At 57.5% G+C, this 13,720-nt stretch overlaps 1 protein-coding gene across 1 annotated transcript; it reads right to left on the reverse strand.

Moving 5' to 3' along the window:
- Positions 1 to 3,006: 3,006 nt before the first annotated feature.
- On the reverse strand, positions 3,007 to 6,765 carry LOC114907598. The gene is given in 1 exon segment (XM_029243317.1): positions 3,007 to 6,765. A coding segment is annotated over 1 exon segment (3,759 nt).
- Positions 6,766 to 13,720: the final 6,955 nt, after the last annotated feature.

Here is a 13,720-nt window from a genome sequence, read left to right on the forward strand (position 1 = left end):
AATCACCCTCGAACCCTTCCTGAACAGCATCACTACTGGTGGCCTGGGCTGCGATATGGGGATACAGGTGAACTACAGCACCATGGTGCCCCACCAGACATGGCCCCTGACTGTAGGAGGCTGAGAACTGCTGGGAAGAGCCTCTGAAGGAAGTCCTTGGCCATTTCTCTGTCCCTTGTCACAGAGGCACATGGACCAAATGCTTGCCCCGCCCCACCACAAGCCTTGAGGCCAGTATCTGAAGGCCAGACTTACGCTTCTCTGTGCCTGAAACTGGGCTCCACCCAACCAGAACCCTCTCAGTGAGCCTTCTGACCCCATCCTGGGTGGGTTCATCTCCAAACCCCTGGCTATGTTGAGTGAGTCTCTCCTGGATGGTTCCCCACAGCTGCTGACAGGAGTGACTGCCCAAATGAGGAAGTTGGAGCTCATGCTGGGGCTGGAAGTCTAGCCTGGGAAATGACTGCTCGAACAGGACCCCTCGATATCTTTCTCCAGAGGGGGTGTCGAGGAGCCCTTCACATCCTTCCCTGGTTTGGTCATTGCTTCCAGGCCAGGTGGGTGTCACCTCTGGGCTCCCTGGGCTCTGGGTGGTCTCATTCATGGCACCAACTCCACCACTGGGTAGGAATCTCCTGGCAAGCTGGGCATCTGCAGGGCAGAGCTCTGAGTCTCATCTCAGTATGCTAAGTTCATGTCTGCAGAATTAATGAATGGCCTGGCACTCAGTCTTTCCTGCTGTCTGCCCACTGTCATTGAAACAATGGTTCCCTGTGTTGTATGGTGCATCTGATCCTTGGCTTGCTGACCCCACACGTGGTACACACATTTTCTGCCTTTCCTGAAGATCATGGCTATCCAGGCACAGAAAAGCTGGGCCAAGGAGAAGCTGGAATGTGGGGGATTTAGAGGCAGGGGAAGAGGTGGCTCGCTAGAGCCCTGCCTGCTGCTGGCAGTGCTCCACGTCTTCTTGGTCCCGTGCACACTCCATGTGCCTGTGGGTGAGCACGTGGCAGGGTGTATGTGCACACGTGCGATTATGTCTGTGTGTGTGTGTGTGCTCTTATGCCAAAGGAGATGGCAACAGCACAGTGTGTGCAGCGGTGCCCAGGGGCACATGTGTTTGCATTCTGTGTGCACCCAGGCATGCTTGCTTGCATGTGCACATGGACGCTGTAGCTAGCTAGTCCCTAGAGCCACTGGTCCTCTTCCTACCTGGCACAGGCCTCAGGATCGTGGGGGTGGACTTACAGTGTGAAAGCTGGACATGGGAAGAGGGTGGACCATGGACCATGCCCAGGGGTGGGTGGGGGCTGTGATGACCTTATATCATTGGCCATTTATAGTCTCTCCACGAAGGGCAGCCCCTCACTCTCAGGTGTGTGTGGGGATAGCCAGGTCTTTGCCCTTTGTGGAGAGGACAACCTAAGACGAGAACCCAGGGTTGGGACAGGGGCATGGCTTGTCCTTCAGCTCCCAGCCAGAGGGGCACCAGCAGGGTAGGGCTTCAGTGTCTTTTTTTAAAAATAATTTATTTATTTATTTTGGCTGCGTTGGGTCTCCATTGCTGCAGGTGGGCTTTCTCTAGTTGCAGCGCATGTGCTTCTTGTTGCAGTGGCTTCTCTTGTTGCAGAGCACGGGCTCTAGAGCGCAGGCTCAGTAGTTGTGGCACATGGGCTTATTGGCTCCGCGGCATGTGGGATCTTCCCAGACCAGGTATCGAATCCGTGTCCCCTGCATTGGCAGGTGGATTTTAACCACTGCACCACCAGGGAAGTCCTGGCTTCAGTGTCTTGGCTTCAACCTCCAGTTGCCCTCCAGGCAGGAAGTAGCAACACCAGGTGAATTCTTCTTCTCAGCTCTTCCATGCCATGGAAGACATGGACCTTTATTCCTACCCCCACTATTCAGAGCCAGACAAGGTCAGGGGCCGTGGCTTCTAGCCACTCCCCTGGCCAGAGGGACAGTGGGAGGCCCTTTAAAACAGAGTGGAGTTTGGGACAAGAGCAGGGCAGTTGGCACTGGCATTGCCCCATAGCCTCTATGAAGATCTCCTGACGAGGCCTTTACCCTGGCCACCCTGTGGGCAGAGGCTGCCCAGTTTGGGAGGCACAGGAGGCGAAGGGAGCCCAAAGTTGACAGTTCTGGCTCCCACCAAAACTAGATAGTCAGAGAGGCAGGATAAGGTGTGAGTCTCCATGTCCTCAGAGACTACAAAGCAGGCCAGAGCCTCATCGCCCAGCTCAGGTTGTATCTCCCACCCAGGATTCAGGATTTATCAGCCCCCCACCCTGATTTCCTGCCCCAGGGAACCAAAGGCCAGCACTCCTATACCTTCATATTCTGACTGGCTGACAGAAGCACCTGCCAAACCAGCATAGAGCTCCAGCCAAGGTTCTGACTTTAGGAGGTATCTGCATTATCAGGCCAGCTCCCCCAGGAAGCCCAGACTCTGACAGGGACCCTCCTTGGGGGTAACAAGTGCTCCAGGGCCCCAGCCATCTGTAGAATTGTTTGGCTGTTGTCAATGTTGCTGGCCTCAGCGCCCCGTAGAGGGCCCAACATGGGGGAAGGCAAGCAGTCTTTTCCTCTGGAGCTAGGGGAGGGGGCTGCCCGCCCCCATGACTCACTCCAGGCTGTGTGGGTTATTACATTATGTTTGAAATTGCCATGGCAACGAGCTGGCAATCAAGGGTAATTGAGCTTGTCGCCAGGGCAACAGGGCAAAACCCACAGCTGCCACTCTCTGTGGTTGCCCTTGGGGTGCAATAAAGGTCAGGCTAGACCAGGGCCAATGTCAGCTGTGGGGCTGTGGGGCTCTCTGGAAAGGATAGGATTGCCAAGGCCCATGGAATTCCAGTGTGTAGAGGCAGGGTATGCCTTGGCAGTGCCAAGGGCCCCATCCCTGACCACATGCCTGGATCCCTGCCCTTCCCTCCACCACCCTGTGCCTAAAATATGCCACAGTGGTCAAAAGAAGCAGAACCAGAAAGAACTTTTATGTGCTCACAGGTGGTACTTATAGGTGGCCCGTGGGCCCTCCTCCTCGTACTCACGGTGGCTGAGCTACAGGCTCTGGAAGGAGTCCTGGGACGCCATGATGGAGCCTCCAAGCCAAGCAGCAGCAGCACGGTGCAGAGAGCCCAGCACAGTGGCACCGGGGCCCAGCTCCTGTCTCAGACACTCAGGAAAGCCACTCAACAGGGTGCCGCCACCGTCCAGCACCACACTGGCCAGCAGCTGCTCCTGCGGCTTGGCCTCCAGCCGGCTGATATTTAGGACGGCTACTTGTGGAAGGCCTGGCTGATTGAGGCCTAGCATATTGGGCTGGAAGAGGGCCTCGGGGCAGCAGAAGCGCTCAGAGCCCAGTGTGATAACCGGCTTGTCTGGAAGCAAAAAGTCCACCCGGGCCGGGGCCTGGGCACGGGCCATGTCAGCTGTCATGTCCATGGGCACATAGCAGCAGGCCTCTTCAATCTGGTTGACCAGCCATGCCTTGAACAGTGACTGGCCACCTGCCGGCAACAGCTGAGCCAGGTATTCAGTGAGGTCAGCACCCGCCACATCCAGCCGGTAGGTGTCAAGTGGGGCCAGATCCCCGGTGATGATGGGTGCCACAGAGGAGGTGCCATGGCCACTGCCCAGCACCAGCCCAGTGGTCCGCCCATAAGCATAGAGTGCCAGCAGGGCCTGATGCACTGTCTGCATGGCTGGCACATGGAAATGCTCAAAGAGTATTTCAGCCACCTTTTCTCGGTTGGTGCATGGTGAGGTGGGTGAGTCCGCCACAAGCACAGCCAGCTCCTCGGGCTGCACACCCAGCCTGCAATAGAACAGGTGCTGCCACAGCACCTCCAGTGCATCCCAGTCAGAGACCACTCCTCGATTCAGCACCGAGTAGGAACCCTCTCGGTTCTCAGGCACTGCGTACCTGGGCTGGCCATGGACTGGATGCTGGAGCAGCTGGATGCGTGAGGGCAGCACACTGAGGACGTGGTCCTCTCCAGCCAGTCCACATTTGGTGAAGCCTGAGCCTGTGTCGATCACCACAGATGCCATGTCCTGGTAGGGGTCCCGTGAATGGCGGCAGAGCACTGGGGACCGTACTGGCAGAACATCCATGGTGGGCACCAGCTCATAGCAGGCCCCTCGGAGAAGGCCAAGCTGCGCGACCACTGGCGAGTGTGTAATGTCCTCAGCTGTCAGCTTGAACCGGGGACCGTGGGCCTCAGTGCCCACCGTGGCCGTGGGCAAGACCTTGCAGCCAGGACCAGGTGTGGTGAATGTGAGCAGGGAAGGCTGCTCCTCCCGCTCCCTGGGGCAGCTGCCAGCTTGCCAGGATGAGAGCCGAAGTGAGCTGAAGCTTTGACCAGCACTGACACCAACATTTTCTCTGTTTACATAGACACAGGTCTCCTCAGGGGCCGGGGTCACCCGAAGTACCCCCACATGGGTAGGCGGGCCCAATGGCTCACCTTCCTGGCAGAGGGTGGAGGCCTGACCAGGGTCCCTAGTGGTGGGGGGACCTCTTGAGAGAGTGGGCTTTTTGGAGATGGGGGGTTCTTGGGAAAAGGGAGGCTGCCTAGTGAGAGAAAGCTGCCTGGCAATAGGGGCTCCAGTGAGAGGGGCCCGACCAGGAAGTGGGGGCTGCTTGGTGGAGGGGGCCTGCTCAGCTAGGGGTGGCTATCCAGAAAGGTGGGTCTGCCTGGGAAGGGGACGCTGCTCTGCAGAGGGAGGCTGACCGGCCGAAGGGGGCTGCCGGGAAAGGGGATGCTGCTCAGCTAGTGGGGGCTGACCACAGAGTGGGGCGTGCCCAGCACCTTTGACCTGAGGGCTGTCAGGGTGAGCAATAACGACCTCTTTCTGATTGTGGTTACCTACATCCTCCAGGAGCAGGGGTCTGGGCACCTGCTGGTTTTTGGCTGGTGGTACAGGCTCTGGGGGCTGCTCTGAGTTCATCTACTGCAGTTTCTTGGCCTGGACCATAGAGGTGTCCTGCATCCCGGAGGCATCCTGCATCCAGATGGTGTGACTAGTTTCGGTTTTTTCAGCGTCAGGTTTGGACCAGCCAGGATCATGGGTATGGCTCAGTATCCTCTCTCCAAATTGGAGGGGCATTCCCAGTGGAACATGCCCAGTGAGCATCCCCATCCTGATGGGTGTCTCAGTACCAGGGGAGCCTCGTGACTCCAGGTTGAGCCTGGCCTCTTTGGGAACCAGGGCCACCTCTCGGTAGCTTCCAGATGAAAGGCTGAAGGGCACAGGGCTGGACACCATGGGTGTGGTGGACCAGGAGCTGGAGCCATCACTGTCAGGGGAGAAGATAGGCATGGCCGATGGCCGGGTAGACAGCGTATTTTCAGAGGCATAGATGGATGGGTGGCTGGGCATGAGGCCCACCAGCACTGCCCTTGAGCCCATGGGGTCATGGCACAGCAGCCCCATTCTTGTGTTGCCCATGGCCATATCAAACACCAGCACACGGTCTTCCACAGCATCCCGGAGCTGGCAGGTAGGGGCACTGGAGGCGGGTATCTGCATGGCTTCCCTGGGAGGCTGTACTGTGGGGGAGTTGTGGCAGGTTACTTGGTAGGCAGACGGCACCACATTGGAGCAGGTGTTGCTGCAAGCATTGAGGGGCTGCTGACCTGGCTGAGAGCTGCAGATCTCCTGGTTACCCCGCTTGGACTTGGGGGTTTCTGGGGGCCCTGAGCCCGGTTTGGGGCTGCCTGGCCTGGAGGTACAGACCATGGGTTTCTCCACTTGGTTCTCAGGCTGCCTTGGTAACACCGGCCTTTGGGCAACCTCGAGCTCCTGGGCCTGGTCTGGGGACTCTTTTGGAGTGCGTGCTGGGGTGGCAGGCTCATCCTGAGAATGGAAATTCACTTTGTCCTGGCAGGATGTGACCCCTTTGGGAGACTCCAACTGGATAGACCATTGGTTGCCACATTTCCTGGGCAAGAGGTCTTGGGACAGGCCCTTGGTGATGGCATTGGTATCCATCAGGTGGTCAAGGTTGCAGGTGTAAGATTCAACTGCTGCTGACATTGAGATTGTATCCAGAGCTGGAGTATTTGCCTGAGTTGGAGTTGGAGTTGGAGGAGCCTGAGCCGAACATGGGCACTGGCCCTGGCCCTGAGCTTGGGCCGGAGCCAGAAGAGGACCTTGGGCTGCAGCTGAGCCATCCTCCCCTGAAAGAAAATACGGTAGCCACCGGCTCTTCCTAATGCCCAATGGGGCTATCTGTTTGGGGCTGCAGGGGCCTTTGCCCCAGCCTACTAGGACTTTAGCTGGAGCCTTGCCCTCCCCCGCCATCTGCACCTGAAGCCAGGAACAGCAGAGTCCGAGCTGGGCCACGTCACTGGTGCCGTCACCATGCCTGCACACCGGTAGGGCCGGGGTCCTGTTCTCTGTGACGAGATGTGTTTGGGCTCCCACGATAGAGCCTGGAAACGAGCTAGTGGAGGAGAGTCTCAGGGAATCCTCAGAGGCCCGCTCACAGCCACATTGGGAGCTAACCTCAGCAGGGTCCCAGAGTTGCTGGTGACTGGGCTCGTGGGTATGGGCCTGGGAGGCTGAGCCATAGGACCCATCAAGGATGGCCTCGGTGGACAGTGACAACCCCTGCCTCAGGTATACAGATCCTGAGCTTATCCATGGTCCCTGGGACCCTCTAGGGCCACCGCCCAGCTGCTGGCTGCCAGCTGAGGGGTGGCCCTGGGAGCCCGATGGATCAGGGGCCCCCACTTTCTTGGTGACTTCCATAGTCCTGCTCCATGCCCTAGGTGCCCTGCCCCCACTTCATTGCCATGTGTGGCAACCCCACACATCACAGCCCCCAGTGACCTGGGGGAGGGTGAGAGAGTGTGGGAAACCAGGGGCCCCACCCCCCTTAGGAATGGGGGCCTGCCCAGGGAATCTTGAGAGGTAGAAAGGCCAAGGGACCCCAGTGAATTCTGCCAACCCTAGACTGGCCTCCTCTCTCCTTGCCAGCCAGGTGGCCACTCTGCCCAGGCCAGCCCTAGAGGGAGGGCAGTGCTCCTAGAGGCGAGAGCGTGTATAAGGCCAAGGGAAAAAGGTAGGCAGGGGAGATACCGAGGAAGCCCCTGGGTTCCCAGTTTACCTCAGATGCCAGACTTGGCTCTTTCTCCCCATTTCCCACGTGGCAACTTGAGACTTAAGCCCTGACCCAGGGATGCAGTCCAAGTGTGTGACCCGAGGCCCCTGTGGGGGGCAAAGCCCCTTCACCACTCAGTCCTGAGAGGCAGAAGTGGGTGAGGGGCCCAGGCTCAGGCTCTAACTCCCCTCCCCCATGTTCCCCAGCTCCCGCTCCAGGGACATCAGCTCCTTGGCAGTCTCTCTGCTCCAGATGGCTTTCCCCTGCCTGTGCCTCACAGAGCCCCCTCCCCAGAGTCACATGTCCTTGAGGCCCAGGACCAGTATCCCACAGAGGTGGGGATGGGGACGACACGGGTGGGAGTGGGGCCTCTGCTCAGAACCCTCAAGTCAGAATGTTCTAGCTCTTGTCATATTGTGTCAACTTCACCTTGGCCAGAAGGGGGGCAGAACACTGGGCATAGGGCTAGGCCACCAGTGGAAATTACAGAATGGGGCACAGTGGGGACACAGTGGTTAGGGGGCTGTCCACACAGTGGGCACAGGGCTGGCTACACAGTGCGGGTATGGTGGGTGCAGAACTGGGTACACATTGGGCACAACTGCATACGCAGTGAGGACAAGTTGGACAAAGGACTGGACTTGGGTAGCACACAGAAAAGAAAGCTATTAGACGAGGTGGGCAGTCCTACCCTCCATTTTGTAGATGGGCAGAGGGTCAGGGAGGAGTGGGACCTGCCTGGACAACCAGCCGAGGCCCAGATGTGCCCTGCAGCCACAGAGGACAGGCCTAGTTTGGGGAACTGACCAGTGCTACAGGCCTGAGTCTGGAGGTTCTGACTGGGGCGGGGTCAGACCTTCCTCCTTCCCCCAGCTATGAGCTCTGGGCCTCCTCCCTCTGTCCTCCAGGGCTATCCTTTCAGGCCTCAGTCTTTCTACGCAGGAAACAGGTTTGTGGAGAACGAAGCTGTAGTCTCGTCCTCTGAAGCGGTGTGTTTTCACAGAAGTTAAAAATAGTGCTTACGGTTGGCCGTGGGGTGTGAAGCGATGTGACCAGGGACCAAGGCTAGCTCTGTGCTTCGTCTGCACCTTCCTGACTCGGCACTGGGCAAAGCCTGACTCAGCCATGTCTCAGGCCCCCGGACCCCCTCCCCCTTCCCCAGATGCTGCCTTCAGTTAAGAATGGGGATAGATGTGGCTGGACACTGCTGCTCACCACACACTATGGCCCAGGAAGGTGACAGAGCCCAAGGGTCTGTGGTCTGCACATGTGTGCATTCACACACACATACTTGCTGAACACTATTAACTTCATTAATCTCTGGCCCCAAGCAAACTGTTTTTTAATTTTGTTTTGTTTTTCCCCATGACAGAGATGCTAGTAGCAGCCTCCTGTGTTTGTGGGAGGGCTGGAGAAGCATGGTAGGAGGCCCTGAAAGTCCCTGCCTGTCCGACCACTGAGCCATCCCCCCACTCCTGCGAAAGTGAGGCATAATTCTCCCTTTCAGGGCTGGAGTCCTCATGAACAACTGATCTGAGAAGGGTGTGCCCCACTAAGGAAAGACCAAAGAAGGCAGCCCGGAGAGAGGAGAAAGCTTTTCCCACCTGGGAAGCAAACACCCCTTATAGCAATAAGAACAGTGACTGCTATTGACTGGGCCCTTCCTCTGTGCCAGGCAGTGCTGAGCACTGTAACCCAGCCTCACAGCAATTCAACAAGAGCCGGGTGCTGTCACCCTTATTTTATAAATGATGAAATCAAGGCACAGGGAAGAGAGAGAATTCACAGAGGTTGCAGTGAGTTGTAGAGCCAGAATCCGAAGCCAGGCCACCAGGCTCTGGACCCACACTTCAGGAAACTACAATGCCATCACAGGTGTCATGCGCAGGGCCACGTTGGCATGGACCCTGCTGGAGGGGAGCCAACATGCCTCCCTTCCGAGTGCTGCAGCCCCAAGCCCCCACCCAAGCTGTAACCCACATGGCCCTGTTCCTCCTCCCAATAGCTTAGCAGGTGGCTCAGGCATGGGAGGGGGCATTTTCCTGGGGGGCACTAAGCCAGTGCCTCCCAGGAAGCTGTCAGTACTGAGTAGGGGCTAGTTACATACCCTGTGGGACCTGGCTGAGTCTCTTGTACTCAGAATTCTTGGCTAGCTGAAGCCCCTCTGCTTTATCCAGCTGAGGGGAGGGGCAGCAGGCAGTTAGAGAGGATCCCAGGCTGGGCCCCTTCTACCCAGCCCCCTCCTGCACCCACCCCTCATCCCCCCCATCCCCTCCTCCCTCATCAGGCAGGGACATTGCCCCTGTACCCCTCCCCCAAACATGTTTTTAAATAGTCTCTCACCAGGAAGAAGGGCATCCAATTCTATTTCTGATTCTGGAAAGTGAGGAGGGCCAACATGTTACCATGGCAACCTAGAGAGCCCCTCCCCCAGGCTGAGCCCATTCCCCAGGCTGAGGGCTGTCTGGGATGGAGGGGCCAGGAAGCAACAGGAAGGAGCTCAGTCTGAGGGCGAGGCCATACAGAGGCTCCTCTATGAGGGCGGGTTCCAGCACTGCCTCCCTTCACACTTCACCTGACCCGCTCCCGGCAGGCTTGGGGGAAGGCCCCAAACCCTGTGGAGAGGGTCAGACTTCAGAAGATGGGGACAGTCACCTCACTCTGAGAAACCCTCCTTCCCAGTGGATCAGGCTGGAATCCTCCTACCTAGGAGACCTTGAGGGTGGTGGGCAAGAAGGGCATCAAGAGGAGAGGCACAGAAGGCCCCATTCTACCTCATGACCAGCCAAGTCTCCCAGACTTGCTTCTCCAACACAGACATATTTTGGGCGCTGTTGTGCTCTCAGGTGTCAGCTCTGTCAAGTCCCTGGCCCTGCACTCTTCCAGTCTACCTGCCTTCCCCTCCCTGTACTCTGGGAAGACTCAACATCTCCAAAAATCTAGGATCAAAAGGAGCCTTAGGGACTTCCCTGGTGGCGCAGTGGTTAAGGAATCCGCCTGCCAACGCAGGGGATATGGGTTCGAGCCCTGGTCCAGGAAGGTCCCACATGCTGCAGAGCAACTAAGCCCGTGCACCACAACTACTGAGCCTGCACTCTAGAGCCCGCGAGCCACAACTACTGAAGCCTGCGCGCCTAGACCCTGTACTCTGCAACAAAGAGTAGCCCCCGCCCGTCGCAACTAGAGAAAGCCCACGTGCAGCAACGAAGACCCAACGCAGCCAAAAATAAATAATTAATTAATTAATTAAAAAGGAGCCTTAAAGGGCTCCCAGTGCAGCTAACCACTTGATAATGGAGTGAAAAGCAATGCCTGTTTCCCCAGAGGTTCATCTCTGCCTACTGTCCAAGGGCTCAGACACCAGCCCTCTGTCCCAGAGGCTGCACGTGGGTAACACTTAGGTCTGTGGAGGGAGGGCACTGCAGGTAGGAGCACAGCCCAAGCAGTGGCAGGCTTCTGAAGAGACCCACAAGGACCTTGTGATCAACACTTCCTGGGTCCTGATGGGAAACCAAAGCCCCCCAGGAGGAAGGCTGTACCCTCTGTCTGTCTCTCAGCTCTATACCCAGCACTCTGTCTGTGTTTTCCTCTCCACCCTGTGAACTCTAACTTCCTGCTTCCCTGGAAGTCTCTCCTGCTCAGGGTGCACCCATTCCACGGAGGCAGCACCATGTTTGAAGGAGCTGGCACCTTCTCCCTGCCCCGCTGCTTCACCCCAAAGAAAGGCAGTCACGGTGCAGAAAACCCCAGTCCTAGAGGAAACTATGGCAGGGTGAGGGGTGATAATCCACTCCTCATCTGGGATGTGAAATGCAGAACCTGAGAGTGCAGGAGGACATGGCTTTTGAGCTTTAAGGCACAGGGAAATTTAAATAACAGATGTTTAAACAACCTTCCCTGCAAGCCACGGTGCAGTGACCCCTCTGCTGTGATGTGTTACAGCTTAAAAATAGCCCACAATGAACTGCTCTGAGCTCCAATTGACTCAAGCTTACGTAACTCTGCGTGAAAGATGGCCAGCCGCACCAGCCAGGAGGGAGGACAACAGCACTGGCACCCCCCTGACTGCTGTCCACAGCTGGCTTAGGGGCTGCGGCCAGCTCCTCACCCTCCCTGGGAGCAGCCTCCCATCCAGGAGCCAGCAGCGGGGAGTGGGGGGAGGAGGCAGGACTTCATGCCCAGCAAGAAAAGACCTCCAACCACACCTGTGAAGGGGATGTAAGGAAAGCTGCCCTCCCTCAGGGTCCCTGAGGAACCCAGGCCCAGTGGAGGGTGGGGGCGACTTTACGAACAGATGGCTGGGGCTTCCCTGGTGGCACAGTGGTTGAGAGTCCGCCTGCAGATGCAGGGGACACGGGTTCGTGCCCCAGTCCAGGAGGATTCCCACATGCCGTGGAGTGGCTGGGCCCGTGAGCCATGGCTGCTGAGCCTGCGCGTCCAGAGCCTGTGCTCCGCAACGGGAGAGGCCACAACAGTGAGAGGCCCGTGTACCGCAAAAAAAAAAAAAAAAAAAAGAACTGATGGCTGGACTTCCCTCTTCCCTGGCGGTGCAGTGGTTAAGAATCCGCCTGCCAATGCATGGGACACGGGTTCTATCCCTGGTCCGGGAAGATCCCACATGCTACGGAGCAACTAAGTCCGTGCGCCACAACTACTAAGCCTGCACTTTAGGGCCCTCATGCCGCAACTGCTGAGCCCGTGTGCTGCAACTACTGAAGCCCGTGCACCTAGAGCCCATGCTCCGCAACAATAGAAGCCACCGTGACGAGAAGCACACGCACGTGCACCACAATGAAGAGTAGCCCTCCCTCGCTGCAACTAGAGAAAGCCCACGCGCAGCAACGAAGACCCAACGCAGCCAAATATAAATAAATTAAATAAATAAATTAAAAAAAAAAAAAAAAAGGAACAGACGGTTGGGTCAGAGAGACCAGGGCAGGAGCCCACGTGGGCAAAGTGACTGGGGCAGCCCAAACAATTCCTTTCACCCTTTGAAGAGGGGCCTCCCCAGCTTGGAGAGACATGTCAGCAGGACCGATGCCTGGCTGAAGCTGTCACTACGGTGGAGCCCAGGGGTGGAGCTGACTCTTTGGGGGTCTCTAAGTCTCCATGGTCCAGGCCGCATGGAGTCGGTCAGGGGGGTGGACTTGTAGCATGAGAGAGGGAGCTCTGGCTTCAAAGCTGATCAAATCCTGTGATCTTGGCCACCAGCTGCTGCTTTTGAGTCCCCTGCCTTCCCTGATGCATTCCCAGATCCCAACTGCCCAGTCCAAGACTGACCACAAGTGTGCAAGTGGCTAAACCAACAAGAAAGGCAACAGATTGGTGAGAAGGCAAGGATGCCCCTGGCTCTCGCGCTCCCTCTGCCTCTGCCCATGCTGAGCCCCAGGGATTCAGCAACTTCCCTCAGCTCCTACCACCTGAGCTCAGAATAGGAACCATCATGGGCCTGGCCCTCAAGCTCCCACAGAGCAACAGTGAGACAGGCGAGGGCCAAATACAAGGGGCCTCCTGCCACCTGCCCAGCAAAGGCTGGCTCTCAGGACCACTAGTGCGTCTGCTTCCCTTCCAAGGTTTGGGCTGCAGGATGGGTGGAGCAGAAATTGTGGGGGAATGGGTAGCTGTGGAGGGACAGGAGCTGGCCCTGGGCTCTCTTGGCATCTAGGCTCATTGGGTTAAAAAACCAACTGGAACAAACCCCAAAAGAATGGAGGGAGAGACTGAGGCTCAACTGGCCCCCCTGTGCCGGATGGGGAATGCTGGGGGTGGTTCATCAAGTCACCCCCCCTCCTCCAGGCCGGAGTAGCTCCACCTCCAAGCTGGTTGGACCCTCACACGGGCAGAACAGAGGCTCTGAGTGAAGAGATGCTTGGTTCCTGGGGTCTTCATGGGGGAGAGTTCTCCAGCCCAGCATGGAGTAAACGGTGTTTTTCATCAGGGCCTGGCAGATACTGGATCAGTGCTCAGCTACCGATTCCTGGGGCTGCTTCTCTCTGGGCAGAGGCAATAAGTGTGAGAGGTGCATCCCAGGCTTTCCTGAGCCTCAGACACTCCCAGCAGTGCCCACGTCCCCCAACCCCACCCGGCACTGGAGGGTCCTGCTCTCTCCTACAGGTGCAGGGAGTTAGTTCATGAAATGGCACCAGAGGTGGACCCGGGATCTCATGGGCTGCACCAAGGGAGTGACGGATGAAGCCACTGTCCCAGAAAGTTCTCAGGATTTGAAATGGGGCTGTGTCTAGAGCCCTCAGGTGTGACCCCCTAGAGAGCCTTTGGATCCCTGAGGAAATTCTCTGGTAGGCTGGGGCTTTGGCATAAGGGGAATCTCAGACCAGGCTCATGGTTCCCTATCAAAGCAGGTCGGTCTACCCCATGCTTGCCCTCCAGGTGCCAGACAACAGCGACACCAGTGGGCAATCAGGAGGATGTGAGTCATCTGCTGCTTCCTCAGCCCCAGCTTTCATCCTGGCCTTCCTCCAGCCTTTATTGGCACCTGCTGGGCCCCAGCCCCACTGGAGATGAGGAGAGGAACTGACACCCGCTCTCCACAGCTCATGATGGCAATGCTGGACTCCCAAAGCCCTGGGAGAAACCCGTGCTCAC

Source organism: Monodon monoceros, unplaced genomic scaffold (genome assembly GCF_005190385.1).
Source record: "Monodon monoceros isolate NGI ecotype Baffin Bay Population unplaced genomic scaffold, NGI_Narwhal_1 Super_Scaffold_3, whole genome shotgun sequence".
Taxonomy (NCBI): Eukaryota; Metazoa; Chordata; class Mammalia; order Artiodactyla; family Monodontidae; genus Monodon; species Monodon monoceros.